The sequence below is a fragment of the Zootoca vivipara genome, chromosome 2 (genome assembly GCF_965207765.1).
Source record: "Zootoca vivipara chromosome 2, rZooViv2.hap1.1, whole genome shotgun sequence".
NCBI lineage: Eukaryota > Metazoa > Chordata > Lepidosauria > Squamata > Lacertidae > Zootoca > Zootoca vivipara.
The window spans coordinates 25,979,744-25,998,028 of NC_142584.1; the positions used below are offsets into that span (position 1 = coordinate 25,979,744).

General features: G+C 47.3%; 1 protein-coding gene across 2 annotated transcripts; it reads right to left on the reverse strand.

The window, feature by feature from the left end:
• Positions 1-1,195: 1,195 nt before the first annotated feature.
• PVALEF (parvalbumin like EF-hand containing) lies at positions 1,196-17,793 on the reverse strand. Of its 2 annotated transcripts, none has more exons than XM_035104142.3 (5): positions 16,649-17,793; positions 6,761-6,876; positions 5,435-5,570; positions 3,069-3,184; positions 1,196-1,975 (listed from the first exon to the last, which is right to left on the reverse strand). In XM_035104142.3, exons 2-5 carry the CDS (start codon positions 6,864-6,866, stop codon positions 1,929-1,931), a joined length of 405 nt encoding a protein of 134 aa, XP_034960033.1. In that variant the 5' UTR covers positions 6,867-6,876; positions 16,649-17,793; the 3' UTR covers positions 1,196-1,928. The 2 variants fall into 2 exon arrangements, with proteins under 2 accessions (XP_034960033.1, XP_088517587.1); XM_088661461.1 differs by lacking the exon at positions 16,649-17,793 and adding an exon at positions 16,335-16,608.
• Between the last annotated feature and the right edge of the window lie 492 nt (positions 17,794-18,285).

Below are 18,285 nucleotides of genomic sequence, written 5' to 3' on the forward strand. Positions count from 1 at the left end.
CAAACACTGTGTCACAACACGTTAGTGTGTTGGCTGCAGCATGTACAGTAGGTATGTCGTACAAACAGTTCCCGATGCTCCTTCCGGGGGCTGGAAAGGGGTTAGTTTAACCTCCGGTTTGCTAGTAAAACTGAATGACTGTGTCACGAAATGATGCGTGTGTCTAAAGTGCATCACCGACATGAAAAGTGTGGAAAGCTCTGCTGCTAAGGTTCTACAACCCGTGCAGCTACAATAGGCACTGCTCAAGGTTAAGGAGGGTGAAAATCAAACTCTTTAGGGCCAGACTCTAATATGTCCTTGCATCTAATATGCAGCTTAAAGGCATGTTCATTGGGGTGGGTTGTGATAATGACATCAGAGCAGGCAAGGGAGAGTGAATGTAACACATACACGCATTTCTCTCATCCGTCCTGAGGAAGATCCCTCTGGACACGGAGCAATGGATTCAAACTACAAGAAAGAAGATTCCACCTAAACATTAGGAAGAACTTCCTGACAGTAAGAGCTGTTCAGCAGTGGAATTTGCTACCAAGGAGGGTGGTGGAGTCTCCTCCTTTGGAGGTCTTTTAGCAGAGGCTTGACAGGCATATGTCAGGAATGCTTTGATGGTGTTTCCTGCTTGGCAGGGGGTTGGATTGGATGGCCCTTGTGGTCTCGTCCAACTCTATGATTCTATGATCTTCTATGATCTAAGTTAGCAGCGGAGGGCTGGTCCATTAGGGCCAATGGGGCAGTGCCCAGCTAAGTGCAGCCAGCGCCCCACCTGCCTGCCTTCTTACGTACAACCAGCCCTCCGCTGCTATGCCAATGGCAGTCTGCTTTCTTTTTCTTAGTCTCGGTGTTGCCCTCAGCAGGGAGGAACCTGAGGCCTGCTCTTGTAGGCCTCTCTGCCTTCCACCCCAACAAGCCTCAATTTAGACACCACTGGAAGTGAGAATGTGACTTTGGGAGGAAATCCTAGCCCAGTTGGCACATAAAAAGCGCTTGGGTTCAGCAGTGTGGGCAGCAGCAAGCTGATGTTGCAGCCTACTGCTATTTGCCCAGGGAAGGAGGACCCTTCCTCACAAGACAAAGACCCAGTTTGTGGGGCTTTGCAGATCTGCCACTAGCTTTCCTTCCTGTACCCACCTCCCACCCCCAAGACCCAAATGAGGGTGAAAAAGAGTCAAGAAAGGAGGATGCAGTAGCCGCTGAGCTAAAACAGAAGGCTTTTATTTGCCTTGGACAGGAGAGGACGAAAGTAGCATTTTCCTTTGGAGCAAAACCCTAGGCTCTTAACAGTTCCTAACTAGAAGGCTAACAGGAAAGTCCAGAGGACAGGCCAGGGAGAGAAAATATCACGTCAGGAGTTGGGCAGGCTGCGAAACATGTGCAAGCATTTCCGGTTCGATTTCAGTCCTGTTGTCCAAAAACGCAGGCAAACCGTTCTCCTTTCTCCACCAAAAGCAGCCAGTCTATTACCAGGCAAAGTGGGGAGCAGCTAGGCCAAAGCTAAATTTGATGAACACAGACCAAAGGATGGCTTGTGACAAAGGAGGAAGTGCGTGGCTCTTAGCCATAATCACCCTTAAGAGTTTGGAGAGCCGGTCTCGCCCTGTCACCATAGTTGGAGTCTGCCACTTGCGGACCAGGTGAGATTAAATCGCTCTAGGGCAGGTAGCCTGGGTCTGGAAAGAAACCTATTCAAGGGATGGGTAGCATTTTGGAGAGAGAGGCGCTACCAGGGCCTCTCTCAGCATGCCCTCACAGCAAGCTGCAGATTCCCCCACCTACCGACTCACCCACTGCATCCTGCGAAAATATTAATAATAGGGAGAGATCTTTCAAAAAGAGCAACATGATCATAGACAGGTAAGTTCCATCGTCCCACCCCCAGCACAGCATTCTTGCGTAGGGAAATGGAAGGCCGTTCTTCTTGGTCTCTTCTACTTTTTCTTTGGAACCTTTTCCTTTGTGACCATATCAGAAAACTCTGCAATAGAAACAGGCAGATGAAGTAGGTAGGTTTGGTGTCTGGTGTGGGGGCTGCATTTAAGGCAGTTATTCGTTAACCATAAAAAAGTATTAATAAGCCAGTTCATAAGTTTGGGGGCCACCACCAGTTCTACAGACAGAGTCCAACTGCATGAGCAGCTAAATATTGTTAATGCCCTGGGCTCCTCTGGGAGAAAGGGCAGGATATAAATTGAATTGATTGATTAACTTTTTCAATGTTGGTGAGCAGACATCACTTGAGGGAAAACTCAGACTAGGGGCTCATTTATCTCTGCTTACCTTTCTTCCTCTCTTTCCAGGCATGGTCTGCTATTTAAAGCTCCATGTCTGAGCATCTCCCTCTCCACCCCCTTTTTTGCTCTGGAGCTTTCCCTGCAAAAACCTGCTCTTTAAAGCTCAATCGGAGCAAATATCAATCCCTGGAAAACCTGAATTGACACTGAGCACTAAAGCACTGAGCACTAAAGAAAGAGCAGGGTAAAAGGTACCGGTAAGTGTGGGTAAGCCCTAGCCTAGGAGATGCAAAAAGGCTAGCATAGGGGATTCGGGGGTAATGGCTGGGAGACAGGCAATGTATTTGGCCTGTATTACCAAAGTGCCCATCAAAAGTGGCCACAACCTATGTCTAGGCTTCTCTCTCTTTTTAAAAAATGCTTTATTAGTTTTAGAAACAAAACAAATACAAAACAGGGCACTACGCAACAATCAACAAAAGGCAATTCCAAAATTAACACTGCCTATTTCTAAGCTTCTCACTGCCCACCTGTTCCAGGGCCGCTTGTCTCATCAGTACATTCCCTGGCAGTTTGCATAACTTTGCCACGATTATCTTCTGAGTACCTGGTTCTAGTGATGTCAGCCCTGGATGTGGCGATCGAATCTCAGCAGGAGCTCTTCTGCCGCATTTTGCATTTGCTTAGACTTACATGCCTTTCCCCTTACAGTATGGGATACAGGGAACTGGGAAGGGTAGACCCACCCAGTTCTAAATAGGACTAGGCGTCCTCTGCTTCTGAGCCCCCAGTGCTGTATACCCCCAGAGATACTGCCATGATGCAGTCTCTGCCCACCTTCAAAATCAATCCGGCCGTCCCCATCCGTGTCAGCTGCTTGGATAATGGCTTCAGCCTCTTCATCGGATAAGGGCACCACTGGCATATTGCTGGGCACAGTTTGTAAGATGTACCTAAGGGCAGGAGGGAAAAGCTGAGCCTCAGAAAGTGGAAGACTGTGGTTCTGCGATTACTCTTCAGCCAGTAGCACAGCCAGTACCACAAATGCATCACAGGGGGTTGCACCAGATGACCCTTGTGACCCCTCCGAGGGCTACAATTCTAAGATTCTATGAATTAGAGCAGGCATCCATCCCCAAACTTCGGCCCTCCAGATGTTTTGGACTACAATCCCCATCTTCCCTGACCACTGGTCCTGTTAGCTAGGGATCATGGGAGTTGTAGGCCAAAACATCTGGAGGGCCGCAGTTTGGGGGTGCCTGAATTAGAGCTTCTTGTTTTGCAGGATATTCTAGCTCAGTTTGGGGATGCCTGAATTAGAGCTTCTTGTTTTGCAGGATATTCTAGCTCAGGGATGGGGAACTTGGGGCTCCATCAGCCCCATAACTAATGGTAAGGGATGATGTGAGCTGTTGTCCCAATGCCAGTTGTTCGGCCACAGGTTCCCCTGTTCCTGTTCCAGGCTATCCAATAGGCTTGTTTTTGCACATCTCATGTAGCGGAGACACAGCATATTTCCCCAGAAACATCTGCTCTTCTGGGACAGCTCCTTTCTCCTGCTTTGGGATACAGGATTGCAGCAAGAAATGAAAGGGGAGGGGGGAAGCTGAATTGCTGACAGACCCGGATGCCTATAGTTAAGCAGGCAGGATGTGTCTTAATCGTCTTAGCCAAGGTTATCAAGTGCAATAGAGAACAGGTAAAGGTAAAGGGACCCCTGACCATTAGGTCCAGTCGTGACCGACTCGGGTTGCGCGCTCATCTCGCATTATTGGCCGAGGGAGCCGGCGTATAGCTTCCAGGTCATGTGGCCAGCATGACAAAGCTGCTTCTGGCAAACCAGAGCAGCACATGGAAACGCCGTTTACCTTCCCACTATAGTGATTCCTATTTATCTACTTGCATATTGATGTGCTTTCGAACTGCTAGGTTGGCAGGAGCTGGGACCAAGCAACGGGAGCTCACCCTGTCACAGGGATTCAAACCGCCGACCTTCTGATCAGCAAGCCCTAGGCTCAGTGGTTTAGCCCACAGCGCCACCTGGGTCCCTAATAGAGAACAGAGTTCGTCATTATTATAGATAGGAGTGGGTTTCGGCAGTGCCTCCTGACATGCCAGGATGATAAGAGTTGCAAGGCCAAACGTTTTCTGCAATAATGATTTCAGGCGGGGCTCTCCTGCGCTTTGTCATCCAAACACATGGGGTGGGGATTGGCAGGGTAACATATCCCAGTCCCAACTGAACAGAACTGGCCCTCTTGAGTCCGAGAAAACTGACAGACAAGCAGCAGGTGGGTTGCCATAGGGAGGGTAATATGACACCCAAAAGTGTGCCAAAGGGAGTGTAACCTATGGGAAAGCATTGGTCACAAATATGTATTTTTTCAGTGCTGGGTCTCATCAGTGTATAAGACTACTTTTTAACCCAGGAAAATCCTCTCAAAAGTCGGGGGTCGTCTTATACGCCAGGTCGTATTTCTTATACGGCGAGTATATCCCAAACACTATATTTTAACTGGAAAAGTTGGGGGTCATCTTATACGCCCAGTTGTGTTATACGCTGGAATATACGGTATATCCTGGCCAAGGCTGGGCAATATATCGTTCAAAACTGGTTTGAAGCCTGTATTGTGATACTGGTTTCATATTTTTTGACCTGGCAATATATCACCAATCATTATGTGTGTGTGTGTGTGTGTGTGCATGTGCTATACAAAAATCACAATGTGGGGGAAACTGTGCAGCCAGCCAATGCCTCTACATAGCTCCATCCTTATTTCAGACATTGTGATATTCTGGTATATTTTGATGTTTACCTGGTGGTAGATCACAATGTTGAAAACCAGGTATTGCCCAGCCCTAATCCTGGCAACTCTGAGGGGCATTTGGTTCCCAAACCAACAATTATTAAAGGTATCAGGCAAGCCCAGCTACGAGAGATCCTTTTTAGCTTCGAGTCTGAAAATGGTACTCCATAGAGATTAAGTAACCTTCCAAAAATTCTGTGTATGTAGAAATTCTTCTGTGTTGTAAGAAGAATGAATGGGTGATACCCAATGCTTGTCATACACAGAGTAGATCCATTGAAATCAATGAAGTTAAGCACATCGATTTCAATATACTTTCGGTTTGACCAATGTTGGGTGTCATCCCATGTTGACTCCTCCTGGCACTTGCAACACTTCACAGCAGAGGTATCTTACTTTATTTCATTCCACTCAATGAATCCGCTCCCGTCCTTGTCAAGCACTTGGAAGGCCTTTCGCAAGTGTATCTCCCGTTCGTCTGATGTCAGAAACTTCCGCATATAGTCAAAGAACTTGGTGTAGTTGAATGAAGCTGCAACAGATTGGGTGGCTTTTAATTCAAAAACTGCTTTGTTACGGTGAGGTGGATTTGGGGGGCTGAAGGACTTTACAGAAGTGAGGTGAGCAAGCTCTGACTTCCCATACAAGGCGCAGCTACCCAGACCTCCAAAATGGGGCCCCAGGTTTTCTTGGGTGGCAGCTTGAGCCAGGAGCAAACAGAAGGAAAATAACCTTTGGACAATGAACCCAAGATTTACATTTATTTAGAAGTATGGTTCATATTAATGATGATCTCTTGTAGATTAGTTAACCCCCTGTTATACTCATTAATCTGTTGTCCACCCTTTGAGTTCAGGTTTGTGAGGAGTGTTATTCTAATCTTTTTCAGGCCAAAGGCTCCACTGACCTCTGAGGATCACGTGTCAAGGTGGGCATGGCTGAAGTGAAAAGGTGGGTGTGGCCAATTAAAAGAGACACATTTTGGGGATCTGGAGGGTTACAAAAGCCATTCAGCATCACAGTGAGGTACCTACGAGAGAGGTCTATGTACACACAATACTGTGGTGCCTCGCAAGACGAATTTAATTCGTTCCGCGAGTCAATTGGTTTTGCGGAAAATTCGTCTTGCAAATCGTGGTTTCCCATAGGAATGCATTGGGAAAAATTTTTGCCCATAGGAAAGCATTAATTAAATTTCAATGCATTCCTATGGGAAACTGTGATTCACAAGACGAATTTTTCGCAAAATGAATTCGTCTTGCAAGTCACCATCAGATCGCAAGACGCATTCGTCTTGCGAAAAATTAGTCTTGCAGGGCATTCGTCTTGCGAGGTACCACTGTATTTTTAAAAATATTATCACATTGGGTGGCCTATGGCAGGCATAGGCAACCTTGGCTCTCCAGATGTTTTGGAACTACAACTCCCATGATCCCTGACCACTGGCCCTGTTAGCTAGGGATCATGGGAGTTGTAGTTCCAAAACATCTGGAGAGCCAAGGTTGCCTATGCCTGGCCTATGGGAACAGTCAGTAAATACTTTTTGAAATAATTGGGGGGGGAAACCACAGAAAATTCTGGGGAGGGACTGTATGCAACTTTCGGGTTGTGTGTTTGAAGGTCAGTGTAACGGACTAAGGAGTGCTTGTTGCTCCAGATGAGCTAATCGAAACATCTGTTGCAGAGATGCACCTTGGCTTGCACGCATTATCTGTTCCTTACCATGATGCCTCATGTCTGAAGGCAGCAGGTCAATATCCTTGTCAGTCAGGGATGCCCCCATGGCTAAGGCCATCTTCTTGACTTGGCAAGTAAAATCGTCCGCCATAACGTTGTTGCTACAAAAGAAATGGAGTGTGGATGTAAGATGATGCAGTTGTATCGCACACGACTTGAGCGTTCCCCCTTGACTCATCACAACCTCCTCCAAACAACTTCTCTGCAGAGAAGAAGGTGGGGGGATAAAGAAGAGGAAGAAGCCAAACAAATCCTTGCAACTCAAAAGCAGCAGGTGAATCTTAGGAACTGCTTCAAAGCAGTGTTTATGAAGCACATTCCAGTGTGGAAGGAAAGTGCTTCACATAAAGATCTCTGCAATCCTTACGACAGCCCTATAAGATGATCATGCTTAATACTTGTGCTGTCAAATGTTCAAAGCACTTCATGTGCATTACTGAGTTGCCGTTCATTGCAATAACCCTGCAAGGTAAGTCAGCATTATTGCAGGTGGGGCGAGGGAACTGAGGGCCAGAGTGACGACTCCTCCTCATGGCGGGTGAGACAGTTAAACTAGGCGCTTTGTGACTTGTACTGCCGCTTCCACTGGTGTCTTGTACTCTTCCTTGGTCTTTCCCTCGAGGAAGGGCCATGGCTCAGTGGCAGAGCATCTGCTTTGCCTGCAGAAAGTCCCAGGTTCCAAAACACGCCATATCTGAGTAGGACTGGGAGAGTCTTCTGTCTGAAACTCTGGAGAGTCGTTGCCAATTGCAGTCCTGAGCTGGATGGCCCCATTGTCCTACTCAGAATAAGGCTGCTTCCTTTGCTCTTCTCTATATGCTATTTTTATTTACTCCATGGAAGTCTGTGTTGCATTAGCTTCTGGAACAAGTTAACCAGTAAAGCTATCATAAAGTGTTTTTTTTTTAATTAAAACAAAAACAAAAACACAACAACATAAAACTTAAGGATACTTTTTAGGATGTTCAATCATACAATGGAACCAACTAAAGGTACGTCCAATCATACCTCGGTTTAAGTACGCTTTGGTTTGAGTACTTTCAGTTTAAGTACTCCGGGGACCCGTCTAGAACGGATTAATCCACTTTCCATTACTTTCAATGGGAAAGTTCGCTTCAGGTTAAGTACGCTTCAGGTTAAGTACGGACTTCTGGAACCAATTACACTCATACTTTGGGTTAAGTACGCTTCAGGTTGAGTACTCTGCGGACCCGTCTGGAACGGATTAATCCACTTTCCATTACTTTCAATGGGAAAGTTCGCTTCAGGTTAAGTACGCTTCAGGTTAAGTACGGACTTCTGGAACCAATTACACTCATACTTTGGGTTAAGTACCGCCAGGACCACCCTACAGCTAAGGAAGGATGTACACCTGCGCATCACTGAAAAAGGAAAACGCATCACCAAAATCTGATGAACTGATAAAGGTCCAAAGCTAGGAATAAACACCACAATTTAAATAGAAGCACAATATCTGTCACTATAGACGTGAAGACTGGGATGGGTGACCTATGTGCTTGCTCAGCCTGCAGTCCAGTTTTATCTTGCTCTCTCTTCTTTATCTTTGAATTGGATTCGGATGGGACAGCCCTTCAGATATAGAACTCAGATATAGAACACACAGCCACCCTGTGACTGAGAGAGACAGGGCCAGCCCTGTCATTTGGCAGAGTAAGGCTACTGCCTCAGGCAGCAGGTGCTGTAGGTGGAGCGTGGGATTAAGCTAGACTGTTAAACCACAGAGCCTAGGGCTTGCCGATCAGAAGGTCAACAGTTCGAATCCCCGCAACAGGGTGAGCTCCTGTTGCTCGGTCCCTTCTCCTGACAACCTAGCAGTTTGAAAGCACGTCAAAGTGCAAGTAGATAAATAGGTACCGCTCTGGCGGGAAGGTAAACGGTGTTTTCGTGTGTTGCTCTGGTTCGCCAGAAGCAGCTTAGTCATGCTGGCCACATGACCTGGAAGCTGTACGCCGGCTCCCTCAGCCAAACGCGAGATGAGCGCCGCAACCCCAGAGTCGGTCACGACTGGACCTAATGGTCAGGGGTACCTTTACGTTTACTGCCCTTACTCTGTCTCCTCACCCGTGCTGAAGTATTTGTCAACTGCCTGCTTCTTTGACTTTCGTACATGGGGTGTGGGAGGCGCCATTTTGTCCTTAGGCCACAAAATTCTTAAGGTCAGCTGAGGGAGGTGCCATGAGTTGTTTTATATTAAATTTCCTCCTCCTAGATTCTGTGAGAGAGGGGCTGAACCCTGAAGAATCAAAACTTTAATAATGTACACACTAGCTAGCTTTTTAAAAGGGCACACACACCCCAAATCCACCCAAGGCTGAAGAGATCATAAATTTACTAGGGAACGATGCAACTCGCCCCCCAAAAACACCCCAGTACTTTCCCTGGTAAATAGGGACAATGGAGCATATGTAGATTGCATGATTGTTAAAAGAGAGATGTTATTAACTGCCACACAGAGAAGGGGAAAGAGGCTCCGGATTAATTTGCAGCTGCAGGGATATTCTGTAGAATATTCAGGAAAAGCTGCTTCTGTGGAAGAACAAATAGGCAACTGAATGCATCATTTTAGAGGAGTTGAGTGATTTCTCTCATTGTCAGCTTTGATGGAAAGTCTGGACAAGCATATGCCAGGGATGATTAAGGACTGTCATTAATTGCCCCGTGGCTTGTGCTAGACAACATTTTTAGGAACTCATTCAGAACTGCTCCTCCACCACTAAGGCAAGCCACTGTGTCTACTGCAGTGATGGCGAACCTATGACACGTGTGTCAGATGTGACACGCAGAGCCCTCACTGCTGGCATGCGCCCCATCGGCCCATTCATGCTGTTGTTGCCCCCCCATTTGTTCTCCCACTCCTCCTACAGCTTGTCTCCGCTGTTAAAACCAGGATCCTTTGTTGTTGTTGTTGTTGTTGTTGTTGTTGTTGTTGTTGCTGGTAGCCAGAGATTGGTTTTTAACCCTTTCTGTGCTGGTTTTTCTGGCGCTTTGGCAGACTATGATTGGGTGTAACGGCGTTCGTTTTTTTACCTGTTCTGTGCTGGTTTTTTGGGCGCTTTGGCAGACTATGTTGGTGCTGCGTGTTAGTTCCAGCGAAGGTATTATTTGTCATTCATTTATGTTCTCTTCCCCCCCCCCAAAAGCACAGCAGCTTCGGGGCACCCCCCCAAAAAGCAAAGCACCCCCCAAAAAACCTCCAAAACTTTGGTCAGCAGCTCCCCCCAGAAAGCTCAACAACTCTGGGCACTTTGTGATAAATAAGGGGTTTGGGGTTTGGTTTGATTAAATAATTAGTTTTTGGTTTATTAAATACAGTTATATATTACAATTATACTTCTTTGTTATTTAAACTATAAATATCACGAAATTATGCTTTTTTTCTCGAAGTGACACACCACCCGAGTTATGCTCGATTTTTTTGGCGAATTTTGACACACCAAGCTCAAAAGGTTGCCCATCACTGGTCTACTGGTTCATTCTGCCGTGTAGGAAGAGGGGCGTATAGCATCTTCGCTTCATCTCTGGAACTGTTTGCCTTCACAGAGGTGAATCTTGGGTGATATAGTCATGCGTGTGTGGTTGGATTCAGCCCCACATGGTGGAGTCATGCTATTTACCGAGATTATCTCCCGTTTAATCCAAGGGAAGGAAGCTTTCAATTGCCTGCTAAAACCACAGGCAGATTTCAAATTCCAGTAAATCCTGTTGCACTGAGCTAGCTGCTCATCTTGCCAATCAAACGGACTGGGCTCAGCCTCTTTGGCTCTTTCCCCCTCGCTGGCAGCCAAGCGTCTGCTAGACGAGCTTAACTCCTGGGTGAGTCACCCTCACTTCCCAAACTCTGCAGTGTACACTTCATTTAACAGCAACAACAAAACGCCACTGCAAAATGCTGGATTACAAAGGAACATGAGTGGATCAAAAAGGAGGCTGGTGGTACTTTTTTTTTTTTAAAGGAGATGAAAGACAAGGCCGGCTCCCACTCTCAGTAGCAAGGAGAAAGGGAACCCGAGGGCCCAATCCTGAGGGTGTGGTCATTTCTCCATTAGGAAACGATGAGTGAGGTTTGTCTGTAGACTGTGGAAGTGTTGACATGAGATTATGCGGAATGTGGGCTGGTGTCATGCAGGAGCTTATAAGAGCAACATTTGCATCGCATGATAGGAAACCAGGCCTAGGCAGAAAGGCAATCCCTTCTCTCTCTCCCTCCCCCCCCATTCTTCTTCCAGCTGAAACTGGGATGGGGGGGGAGCATTCTGGCACGTCTCTGGCAGGTTCTCCAGAGGGCAGATAAAATTGCATGCAGCTCACGAGCCATGGGCGTAGGCAGGGGGGGCAGGAGGGGGCAATTGCCCCCCCCCTAGAAGCAGGGCCACTGGCCAGCCTGCCCCACTGCCCGCCCGGTGCCGTCTCCCTTCTCCCTGGCTGGCTGTGGGGCGGGCGGCGGGAAAGCCCCAGAACCGCGCAAAGCGTTTGGCTGGCTTTCCCTCCCTCCGCCCCACAGCCAGCAAGGGAGAAGGGAGAGGTCCCTTCTAGCCGGCTGGCTGTGGGGCGGGCGGAGGGAAAGCCAGGCAACCGCTTTGCGCGGCTCTGGGGCTTTCCCTCCACCTGCCCCAGCGATTGCAGAGGGGGAGGAGGGAGTCGGAGCAGCCCGATTTCGGGCTGATTCTGGCTCCCCCTCGTCCCTTCCTATCGCGGAGGGGGAGGAGGGAGTCGGAGCAGCCCGATTTCGGGCTGATCCTGGCTCCCCCTCGCCCCTTCCGATCGCGGAGGGGGAGGAGGGAGTCGGAGCAGCCCGATTTCGGGCTGATCCTGGCTCCCCCTCGTCCCTTCCTATCGCGGAGGGGGAGGAGGGAGTCGGAGCAGCCCGATTTCGGGCTGATCCTGGCTCCCCCTCGTCCCTTCCGATCGCGGAGGGGGAGAAGGGAGTCGGAGCAGCCCAATTTCGGGCTGATCCTGGCTCCCCCTCGCCCCTTCCGATCGTGGAGGGGGAGGAGGGAGTCGGAGCAGCCCGATTTCGGGCTGATCCTGGCTCCCCCTCGTCCCTTCCTATCGCGGAGGGGGAGGAGGGAGTCGGAGCAGCCCGATTTCGGGCTGATCCTGGCTCCCCCTCGTCCCTTCCGATCGCGGAGGGGGAGGAGGGAGTCGGAGCAGCCCGATCGTGGAGGGGGAGGAGGGAGTCGGAGCAGCCCGATTTCGGGCTGATCCTGGCTCCCCCTCGTCCCTTCCTATCGCGGAGGGGGAGGAGGGAGTCGGAGCAGCCCAATTTCGGGCTGCTCCGATGTGGTCCCGCCCCCGCCCCTTGGCCCCGCCCCTTGGCCCCGCCCCTTGCTCCCCGCCCCTTGCCCCCCCTGATTTTCATCCTGGCTACGCCCCTGTCACGAGCTCCCAGTTGGCCACACTATCCCAGAATCACTTGGTATACATGAAAGCATATCAGATAAACCAGGCTGTAAGTGTTAGGAAAAACACTGAGTGTTCCTTTCTGGGTTAGATCTAGGGTTGCCAGACTCAATAGAGGGCAGGACTTCTGTGCCTTTAATTGCCCTGCTCTCTTTTGAGTCTGGAAACCTTAAAGAGAAACCAGCAGACCCTTTGTTTAATTTCCAAGCAAACGGTCTGCTGGTTTCTCTTTAAGGTTTCCAGACTCAAAAGAGAGCAGGGCAATTAAAGGCACAGAAGTCCTGTCCTCTATTGAGTCTGGCAACCCTAGTTAGATCAAGGGTAGCCAACGTGGGCTCCAACTCCCTTCAGCCCCAGCCAGAATGCCAGTAGCTCAGGGAAGATGGGAGTTGCAGTCTAGAAAGATCTAGCATGTAAAAGATATGCAGACTAACGTTAGTTCCCCACTAAGTTCTGTTCAATGTAGAGGAAGAATGTTGCCTTTGCTGACCCATGCTGCAAAGGTATAATCAAGGCCACGTTTCGAATTCACACCTACAGTGAACTCTGTTGTACCCCATAGGAGAAGTTAATATTCTGGGTGGATGCATCCGCAAGCAAATCAGCCATGCCAACGCCAATTGCCAATTGCCTTGCACTCCTAGCGTGGCCTCAATGGTCGCCGAGTTAGATATGACCTAGGAATTCATTGGGTTGAAATGGTTTTACATATATATTCCACCAAGTTCTTCGAAGTAAAAGCTATCATTCAACTTTTGGTGAAATACTGTGGGGATTTTTAAAATACTGCTAGGACACAAATGGAGCTAGAGCTGGCTGTAAGCATCTTGAAAAACGGGATTGGAGCAGTGTGTTAGAGGGTTCCTGTACTTAGCTGGATGAGAAATAGACTTTCATACAGTGTGGTTTCAGGTGTGAGAAGGCAGCAACCTGAGAGGGCAACCAGGCTAGATTGGGGTGAAATGTTGCAAGCCTAGATCACTCATGTGCTGACACGTGAAGACACTTTAGGTGTCCACACCCTGATGTGATCATTTTGTTTCCTAAGGATCTTTCTCACCGAGGTGGGCCTCTGTGTGAAGCCTGTTGCGTGCAAAGATTGCCTAACTTGTCCCAATCCCCTAAAAATGCAGTGCTCCATGACAGTGATATAACTGGGGATTAGCAGAGCAAACGAACAGTTGCCTGTACTATTGTCCTTCAACAGGCTCTGCCGTAGCTCGTCTTTTCCAGTATTAGCACTCTCCTGATGAAACTGAATGCAGCTGAAAGCAAAACGTAGTACTTTCCTGAAGCTATGGAAGCAGTGCATTGTGCTTCACGAGCCTGAACTTCTAGGAAACACACATAAGTGTGCAATTGGACAATTCTTGCCTAGCAGCCAGTTGTGTAGGCCTCAGACCTCGTCCAGATCTTCTGCTTCCTTACCTCACTTGGGTGACAACAACTTGAAGGCGTGTCCTGACCAGACCTTAGTCCTCCCCACTTTCCTCTTTAAGTTCTATAACATATATTGTGACACCCACTCTTCCATATTACTGTAGTGGGAGACTTGTTTATTTCTGGAGCACTCCCCCTCCTGTGCTCATCTTGACCCTTCCATTGCCTCCTCTAAGGGACTCTTATATTCACAAGGCAACGTCTTGTGATGTGAACTAGTTCTAAGATTACACACACAGTCTAAATAACTCAGCTTTCCCAATGGACTCCCTGTGTTTTGTCGGACTCTGCCTGCCAAGAGTTTATTTAGGAAAGGACAAGGCAGTTCTTCTCCCATGACTTTTGAGCATTCAGGGAGAGCAGCCATTTTCATATGAGGTAACTAACCCAGAGGCTGTTTTGCTGTTCACAGAACAGAATAGTGAAGCAATCCATTTGGACATGTGAAGGCATGGTAAGGGAATGTTGGTGTGATCCCAGTATTTGGACAAAAATATCTTCACTAGTGCTGGCTGCCAAGTCAACTGGCACTGTGGAAGGTGTCATTCCATAATGTTGCCCATGGATACTCCCGGATGCTGAGAGACCCTCTGTAGATGTTGTACTTTCTCACCTCTGTTGGAGACTTGTCTGGACTACCCTCTTATTTTACTACCCCTCTGGGATTTACAGGCTCAAGTGTCGTTTGCAAAAAGTGCAATGATATGGAGGCCCTCTTGTCTAAACTAGAAAAGGGGCTTGCTGTATTTGTGTCTTTGATGTTCCACCAGCCCCTTGGTCTATTTGCATCTTTGGAACCCTCTGTCTTCATGAAACATTTTCTTAACTATCTCTAGCATTTGAGATACAGGTAGGTAGCTGTGTTGGTCTGATGTAGTCGAAAGAAAATAAAAAAAATCCTTCCAGCAGCACCTTAGAGACCAACTAAGTTTGTCATTGGTATGAGCTTTCGTGTGCATGCACACTTCTTCAGATAGCATTTGAGAGTTGGACTTTTCTAACACTGACATTTTGCAAATCATCTCTCCCCAAGTTCTTTCAGAGACAGCATTTAAATGTCTTCCCCCCTTAAAAATAAAACTGCATTTCCCACCCCCTCACCAGCTTTAATTTATTCTATGTCTTAATTTAAAAGGCTGCACTTAGCAAACTGTTGGCACCAAATAACTGCACAGAAGTTGTAGTAGCAGCAAGAGCAGGCTGGTGCATTGGAGTTCTGAGTAGGCAAGGGGGAGTAATTCAATTCAGTTTGCATTTAAAGCCAAATCTATCAGATTTGCACTTTCCAAAACCAAAGGAGAGCAGAAACCTATTCGAATTTTGTGATACAGCTCCCCAACCAATGTTTACAAAAAAGAAAAAGAAAAAAACAACAGATTGCAGACCCTCCAAGTGTCCCTATTTTCCAGAGACATTCCTGATTTAGAGAAGCCGTCCCGGTTTCTGATTCGTTTCCAGAATGTCCCACTTTTCCTTAGGATGTCCCTGTTTTCATCGGATAAATGTTGGAGGGTATGAGATCGGAGAGAAATGTGCAGACAAGTGAATACACTGGTGACAATAACATACAAAAATGCTTTGTAGTAGGAGAAATTGCCTGCAAAAATGTGTAGGTTAGTCAAAACTGCATGCAAATCAGAAGAAATCCACCCAAAATTGTTGAAGGATTTTCAGGAGGACTTTTAAAAATAAAATTTGCAGATTGCTGTAGAAATGTGGAGAACTGAATCCAAGACTGGGGAAAGGAGAAACGGAGATCTGGAATTGGCAGGTGGTTCCATCTCCAGTCCTGAGCCTGTGGGTGTAGTCAGAACATCACACACACAGGCCTTGTTTACGGGTCACAGTAAGCCACCATTAATGGCTTATATTACAGGTATTCCATAGCTAATGGCTTTGCAGCAACAGAGAATGACCCCTGGCTTAGCACTGCATCCAAACTATGGATTGTGGTTTCTCATCTGAATCCAAAGTTTGTTCTTGGCTTCCCAGTCGGGGTTTAACTGAGCAAAACAAACCACAATATCTATATAACACTGCACCAAGGTCCATGGCCTGTTGCATCCCGCTCTCATGCTAGAGGAACAGCAACCCAGGAGCCATCTCCTAATTTACAGTACGCCATTAATCAGGGTATAGCAGGAAGAGCCAACTGGCCCCCGCTTTTCAAAATCCCCTCCTCAACAAACAAACAAACAAACATCAGTATGCCTTGGCTATCCTTTAACTTGGCTATCCTTTCCACAGCAATGCAACCATCAATTCCTTTATTGCAACTTTCAATCGGTGGTTTCAGCACCTGTTGCCTGAAATACTATGGGATGTTAGCTTTTCAATGCGTTGGTTTTCCATTGCCACCCGACCTATGCTGTGTACCACAGGCGTTCCATGTGAGCCAGGGTCACTGATCTGATTAAATACCAATAGCCTTTTTGGTTCGTAGAACATCCCTTTGACAAAGCTAGTATTCCTAACCAGTTTACTAAGCTCTCGAACTGTTCTAGCTCTCAGAACTGGATTGTTCACTAGTTCCACCCTTTCCTCTTTCACTAATCACAGGGATTTTCTGAGTGTGATTCTTAATGCTCTTGAATAAACTTGGCAGTTCTTCTCTAACTGCACCCTCCCTCTGACTACCATATTAATACATTAGCTTGCCTCTCTCTAGGCATTGACTATATCCACAGCAAGCACTTACCTCCCACAGAATTTCCTCAGGCTGTGTCTTGGAGGCTCCTTTTGGGAAAGCTAAAACCATGTCCCTGGCTTTTATAAGGCCAGGTCCCTTCGCTCAGCTTTGCTATTTATGGCAAGATGCACCTGTCAGGGATGCAGCCTGCAATTCTCCTGGGCCCTTTCAAGACGCCAATGGGGCATCTTCCGGGGTTGCATGATCTTATCAATTGCCACTGGCAACTGGATGCTCGGCATCAGATATCATATTAGCCAAAGCAAAGATCTGCGGAGTATGCTCCCCACCAGACAAACAAATAAACAAGCAAACAAGTTTACCATTATGCAGCAGAAGCCAGTCCTTTCCCATGAAATGGGCTGGGATGGCGAGGATCATGCTCTGCCATATTGTCCGTTGCTGTTCCTCAGCTCGTCCTCCCCAGCTTTTCGGGGTGGGGGTGGGGAGGCATTTCCCCCAGATGAAAATAAAAGCAAAAGCAAGTTTAATTTGAAACACATTAAGTGAATTAGCAACTTCCATTTATGTAAGTGAATGTATACCCCATCTTTCCATCCGAATGTTCTCAACATGGCTAACACTATAAAGTATCAAACAAAATTTAAAACGTATAGAGATGCTTGATACACTCATTGTTGGCTACTACAGAAGGGACTAAGGGGTATTGTTTTCCTTGTTGAATCTTACGGTCCTGTATATATCTGAAAGATTAATAAAATATGTTGTTGTTTTTTAAATGTGAAGAGGCAAAACGAGCAAACCACACCACCACCACAAAAACCACTCTCAGGGGAGCCTGTTGTTGCTGTGCTTTGATGCCCTCCACCACCTTACACCAAACAACAGTGAGTTTATAAGGTATAGTAGCAGAAATTTGTTAAAAACAGCTGCAACAAACATTTTAAAAAATGGAAGGAGCAATGTCTAAGAAAGGGTTATCTTGCATTCTTGTTTTCTGAGTCGGGGTGGAGGATCATAGGCAGGCATCCCCAAACTGCAGCCCTCCAAATGTTTTGGCCTACAACTCCCATGATCCCTAGCTAACAGGACCAGTGGTCGGGGAAGATGGGAATTGTAGTCCAAAACATCTGGCGGGCCGAAGTTTGGGGATGCCTGATCATAGGTGATGTTTTCTGTCCTCCTCTCGCACCCACCCAGTGAGACCTTGAAAGAGTTCTCTCACAGGTACATTCAACACCCACCGCATATCAGATGCTACGTACAGAACTCCCACAGAGCTTATAGATGCAATATCTTTTGGCAGAGGCAATTCACATATTTACCTTCGAGTGACAAAATCATTGAGTGATGGATGATATATACTTAGAGATGAATACACATGTGTGAACTGGTGCTTCAGTACTCAGGGTCTTAGAGAAAGTAGAAAGTCATGGGCAAAAATGGAAAGCCACCCCAAGTGCTCTTGATCCCTGCCAAGCCCATTACTCCACTAGAGATTGTCAACTCTCTCATTACACTTAAAACCACCTTTGGCAACAGCAGCCTCCCTGTTCTGCAAGTTCCCTTCAGTCCACTACAAGGAGGCTTCTTTATATGCATTTTGTTGCAGGGTCATGGGAAGGTCAGCACACCAGGGCCAGAGACTGTCACTGCATTGTCAGGGCTAGAGCCTCTTATGCAAGAGGAGACAAGAGATTCCATTCAGGCTAGGTGCTTCCTCCAACCTAGCCTTGCACTCTGTCACGCCCATTCTATTGACAAAGCAGCTGTGATGCAATCCTGGCAAAACAGTTCTTTTTTCCTGAAGAATGGTATGTAGCCAATGAATCATTTCATGTGTCCGCTCGCAGCCTCCCAAGCCCCATGTATCACTTGCATCCCTGTTCTATTGCCCCATAGATGGGGTAAGGCTTCTTCTGGAAATGGGGAGGTAAGCATTATAACTAGGAAGTGCAAATATATGAATTGGTCCAATAACCACGAGCCACCGTGCAGA

Bases quoted from the DNA above. Each gene is read 5' to 3' on its own strand.
- PVALEF (XM_035104142.3), bottom strand. From the start codon at position 6,866: ATGGCGGACGATTTTACTTGCCAAGTCAAGAAGATGGCCTTAGCCATG. The intron at 5,571-6,760 runs GTAAGGAACAGA...AATCTGTTGCAG, and splicing joins TTCAGACATGAGGCATCATG to CTTCATTCAACTACACCAAG. The intron at 1,976-3,068 runs GTGGGCAGAGAC...TTTCTATTGCAG, and splicing joins CGGCCGGATTGATTTTGAAG to AGTTTTCTGATATGGTCACA.